This window comes from Diadema antillarum, unplaced genomic scaffold, assembly GCF_040938485.1.
Source record: "Diadema antillarum isolate AM-2024a unplaced genomic scaffold, OU_Dant_1.0 seq00000392_RagTag, whole genome shotgun sequence".
NCBI lineage: Eukaryota > Metazoa > Echinodermata > Echinoidea > Diadematoida > Diadematidae > Diadema > Diadema antillarum.
Window position 1 is genome coordinate 1,217,176 of NW_027271387.1, and position 6,000 is coordinate 1,223,175.

At 36.2% G+C, this 6,000-nt stretch overlaps 1 protein-coding gene across 1 annotated transcript in view; it reads left to right on the forward strand.

The window, feature by feature from the left end:
- Positions 1 to 1,491, forward strand: part of LOC139731979 (myoferlin-like) — a 74,121-nt gene extending 72,630 nt beyond the window's left edge. The window contains exon 51 of the mRNA XM_071642851.1: positions 930 to 1,491. Coding sequence (XP_071498952.1) covers positions 930 to 1,107 — 178 coding nt within the window. The 3' untranslated portion in view covers positions 1,108 to 1,491. The remainder of the gene's footprint in view (positions 1 to 929) is intronic.
- The last annotated feature ends 4,509 nt before the right edge of the window (positions 1,492 to 6,000 follow it).

The window sequence follows — 6,000 nt, forward strand, 5'->3', positions numbered from 1 at the left end:
ATTTTATGGCACTATGCATATCAACGTGCAAATATACCACACATGCCTGCGGTAAAGCATAATGATTATGTGCAATATGTGCATAATGTGCATAATGATTATGTGCAATATGATTTGATTTTATGGCACTATGCATAGCAACGTGCAAATATACCACACATGCCTGCGGTAAAGCATAATGATTATGTGCAATGTCAGAGACGTGTGTTTGAATATTTTGGGGGGTTTTGTTTTGTTTTGTTTGTTTGTTTGTTTGTTTGTTTTATTTCCGTCATAACATACATACAGATATAAAAGACAACATATAAGGCGCAAGGAAAATGATACATCATGCATAAAATGAAACATACATACATAGCAAATGAATAATGTGACACATCATCGACATACAAAATAATAGAATGTAGGATTATAGAAATAACGGCTGGATAGCCCATACTCAGCTGCACTTTTCTGGTGCCGCTGGTCTTCCATGGGGACCAGTTATAAAGAGGTATGGAAAAGAAAGAAAAAAGAGTAGAAGATTACATATTATATAAATACAAAAGTATAATAATCTCATGAAATATTAATTTATAATGCGATATTATACAAAATCTCAAGGCAAAATACGCTTTCTTGAAAAGTGTAGATACATTTCTTGTGTATCAGAAAAAATACATGTATATCTAGATAAGTTGACACAGATGAGATTAAACCAATTCAGAAAGGGACCGTTTAAAATCATTCAGTGACTTGTAGTCACGTACAGCATGCGGAAGGCTGTTATATAGTTTGGCTCCCCTGTAGAAAAATGCACGTTTGCAGTTTGTCCGAGGTTTTGCAAGGCTGAGGCTACTGTGCCGAAATTGGTAGGGTTTGGGGAAATAGAATATGTTTTCGTGTAAATAGGTAAGTGTTAAATTATTCAAAATCTCTTTGAAACGCAGTCGCCCAGAGACTTCCTTCCTGTGGTTCACCTCCCCCTGGAAATCCATTCGCTTCATCATCTGGTACAACTACAAGTGGTACATCATCATCGGCATCCTCGTCATCCTCCTAATCATCTTCCTCATTCTCTTCATCTACAACGTGCCGGGAGCATCCGTCAACGCCGTCTTCAACTAGAACACCTAGGATGCCTTCAACCTAAGGATGCCTTCAATCTACGAAGACATTTGCCTCTTACTCATGATCATTATATGGATGATGTTGTACAAGAGCACGAATCCTCACTTAGAACAACGATGTGTTCAGACGATACGCTTTAATCAACTGCAAGTCCAACGTGGACCTACGAGCGAGAGAACGCCATATCTTCAACTCAAACACTGCCTTCCCATAAATCGATGACATTCAAGTCTTCCATAAGGATGTCTTCAACTATTTAAAATAGTGCTGTTTGAACAATTCAAATAAAATATGCTGCAGTCAGCTACATCGTTGTCTTAAACTAGATCATTGGCCATAAACCAAGACAATGTCTTCCACAAGAGCTTTGGTCTCTACTTTGACTTAACGCCGTTTTCAACCTAAGCGCTCTTGTAATCCATATAGCAGTGCCTTGGACTAAATTGCGACTCTCAAACCGGGTCAGCCAATGACAATGTTCATTCACTGGAACTTGAGCATTTAAATAAAATAACGCTGTCGTCAAATTAATGTGCATATTAAAGATGAAATTGTGGGCCTCAAATCAAAACATGAGTTCTGCACCTAGAAAGTGGGCTTTTACCAATTGAACAATGTCTTCCACTACAAAACTACCGTCAACATCAAGGTTTTCTTCGAAATGACCGAAAAAAAAAATGATCAGCTTGAGACAGTATTTAATTGATTAATGAATATAAACCTTTGAATATTTTTTATATCGTATGAATATTGAATAGGATCGGAGATGTAAAATACTAATGTGATTATATTTTGTCTTGGCTTTCGTAGTGCCTGACTTTATTGGGTTTTTTTTTCTGAAGGAAATAATTATCATGTTGTCCCCGAATAACAATGAGTATACCCGTCACTTTCCCCCATCATCAACGTCAAAGGACCTACATCAACGACAGTGTCTGAGCATAATACAATGTTTTCTGATTTATTTCTCTCACTTATATATCACTGCGCAGTATTCTTGGAAACAAAAGCTGCGGTTCACAGCTGATAAAAGTTTAGATGCGTATGATTATGGCATTAGTCCACCTTCTACATTTTCTTGTTTTGTTTGTCACATTCGACTAATAAGGACTTTTGTTTTTAAAAAATTATCATAGTAAACATGAGCATGGAAATATGACTTTCTGTGCCTAAATAGAGAAATATCATTACCAAAGGGGGAAAAAAGCGGTGTAACATACTCGCTGAATCTTTAATAAGCCTTCATGAGCATGACAATGGAGAGGAAAGCAAAAGCTTATCAATATCTTCAAATTGATGAGAATCTTTTTTTTTTATCATGAGGACCTTGTTACAAGCCCTGGGTATAACTGCTTCCAATAAATGTATTTCGATACTGGAAATCCCGTTTGCACGCGTTAGTTACTATTATGTTAGAACAACTCTCTGTGGGGCTTTCTTGCCGTCACTAACATTTGTTGTAAAGGTTGTAAATTTGAATTAGTTGACAATAACGTAATAAACCTTCGTTGTGAGATGTCTTTGAACGTACTGAACGATATTTCGATACAGTCGCTTTCAGTTCCAGTAGTTCCTTGTTGTGAATGTTTACTGATTTCACAAGGAATACATGTAACCATTAGTATTTGAAAGTGTTGAAGATGTGCCTGACGATCTGTATATTACAGCTCATACAGTAATAGCAAATATCAACACTACTGCGTTCACATGAAATTGAGGTTATACAAAATGATACCGTGCAGATCCGTAAATCGTGGAAGTGAACTTATTCCGGAATGTGGATTTATTGTGATTTGCATGCTGAGGTGAAGTACATGTATATCTCCCTATTCAGAAAATGTGAATCTCAACGTTTGGCAATATATAGCACTGTGTATTCGTGAGTCTGAAGTCTGAAGGAACGTGTCTATTCGTGTAGCAGAAAATTTAATCATTAATGTATGGTCATGTGTATTCCCAGCCACATCCTTGACGTCTGCCAATATCAACGGTTATTTATACATTCTAAAATTTTCGATAACGGCCGTCAACCACCAAGATTATCAGAGTTTTTATGACTTGATTGTAGTGGCTCGGTTAATATCCGAACTTACTTCGAAATGAGCTTGCTAGTAATTTTCTGTGTTATTTTGTTGTGATACGAAACAAAACATATATTGGAAGAAATCATGCAAACTAGATATTAGTTATTTGTATTGACTGCTTTTGTCTTGAAATGTCATGATAATGCATGTGAATTATTTATATGATCAAAGTGTATATAAAGCCAGAGATGTTAGACCAAAACGAGAATGGTGGGTCAAATGAAAGTAACTTGCAAATTAAACACTTTTTCCTTTAGAGTCACAGAATTACAGTGTATTTGCCAAAGTACTGTATCGATACTGATATCAAATTGCTTATAACAGGAAACGGAGTAATTTGCGCAATCAAGAGGATGATGTGGTCTCTGAAATTGACTTTTTTTTTCGGATCGATTTTGTCTTTTATTCTTGTTAATGACAAATTTAGAGATATATGTATATTCATGAATTCTCGTCAGATCATATAACCGATGTACTGAATATCCACATGATTATCACTATATCATCGTAGTTCGTGTGTGGACACGAACTTCACCGTATGACTGTGTAATGAACTCGTGTAGTAATAATGAGCGATGCATATCAGTTACTAATACGGGGAGAATTCGCCTTTCGACAAGTGTCACTGTGATTTTCAAGTGAATAAAGGAATCACAAGGTGTTCATTCTCTCTGTCAAAGAAATGATATCTATATACTTCGAGCAAAACCAACGTTGTAAAATATGATGTTAAATCAATAACGCGTGATATAAAAGTGATCGATTGTTGTTAGTGTAATCGGCTGCAGGAGATCTGTCGGTGCGTTTAGAAGATATAGTAACCATAGATTATCATTTCAACGATTTGTGTGTGCGTGTGTGTGTGTGTGTGTAGACATGGTTGTACTTGTGTGTACGTGTGCTGTGTCTATATAAATGTGTAAGTGTGGGTGCTGGTGTTTGTGTTTGTGTTAGCATAGTGCATACAAATCGCGAGATTGCAAGTGCAAAGATGCATAAGCGTGAGAAACAACAGAAGGCAAAAAATCCCCCGAAACATGAATGTAAAGAGGCATATACAAAGAATGGACGAGCAGCCTCATAGAAGACACCCAAGTTGGTAAGGTTTCGGAAAAGTAATAAGTAGAAATAAACTACGCAAATTACAATCGTTAAAGTTATAAACACCAGTGACAGAATGTGAAACGAATTGTAAATATGAAGCTGTGATACCAATGTCCTATATGCTCGGATAAGGCGTGTCCATAACGATAATTCAGCTTACTGACAACACAGAGGTCAAATGCAAATAACGAATGTCTCACTATAACCAGAAGAGGTTCGGAACACTATAATGTGGAAAGAAAAAAAGGGGGGGGGGAATTTACATCAGCATGAGAATCAGAAAATTCAGGACAACAAGTTCATACCTTGGCGCTCCAAACCTAAGAGCATCCGGAATTTTGAGAGGAAATAATAAGAGATCTGTATCATGACAGCCTGTAAATGGAATGTTAAAGGTCCTGTTTACCTTTGGGAGCAATGATTTAAAAAATGTTCAATATATCACATTTGATGCATATGACTTGTAGTAGAGAATGCACGTATAATTTGAACTTTCTGGAGTGTGGGCCTTCCACTCTTAATTTCAGTTGATTGCATCACCAGCCTGTAACCACGGATTGTGACTGTTTTATGCAAAATGGATAATATTTTTATAGCCAAGTCAGGCGCCATGAGCGCCTGACTTGGCGGATACCGGCGCTATACAAGACTTCATCATCATCATCATCATATGTGTAAGTCTGTTGTATCACAAAATATCCTACAATATATATATATATATATATATATATATATATATATATATATATATTTGCAATAAAGCAAAGAAGATATCAGTATCAGAGATATCAGTATTTTTAAGGAGATATCAGTATTTTTTTTAGTAAACCGTAACTGTAGACGGTTTAGTCTGGAAACATTTTTGTTATAACTATTCTTCTAATTTTGTGTATTCAACAATACTTAACATCTATCATAAGGATTCAAATTTTTACTATGGTTGTATCTATCCCTAACTCACATTTTAGGACTATTTGAAAGCACTAATACTATAGGTTGTTGTTTCTTCTGCAAATGGTAAATTATGCCTTTAACACATTTCTGCCATGATTTTGATAATAATTCTGTTTATTGGTCGCTCAGACGTCAAATGCAAATAGCGATTGCCTCGCCACACCCTCTGGCCCGAATTCACGTAGGTGGTACAATTGAAACCATGGTTTAAACCATGGACAAAAAAAAAAACGTAGTTTTTTTTTTATGGGGCGCCAAGTGTCTTATGGCCTATTTCGTTACGAAATGAGTCATTTCGTCGATTTCGTCGACGAAATGTTCATTTCGTTACGAAACGCTAACATTACGTCAATGAAATAATCATTTCGTCGACGAAATGACTGATTTCGTAACGAAATAGGCCATGCGACACTTGGCGCCCCATTAAAAAAGAAAAACTGCGGTCTTTGTCCATGGTTTAAACCATGGTTTCAATTGTACCACCTTCGTGAATTCGGGCCCTAGAGTTATGATAAAACATGTTGTTAAAAACATCATCCAATCTATTTGTGTGATGGTATAATGAAAACAATGTGCGTAGTAAATAGCTTCTTTTTTCAATTTTCAGAGGTTACCGATGGTCTGCTTACAACTGACAAAACATGACATTTGATTCTTTTAACCTGAAGTGTAAATTTACAAATGGAAGTCGTTGTAATTGCCGAGTTAACTGATTCGTTTGATGGAAGATATTAGCGACATAACCGGG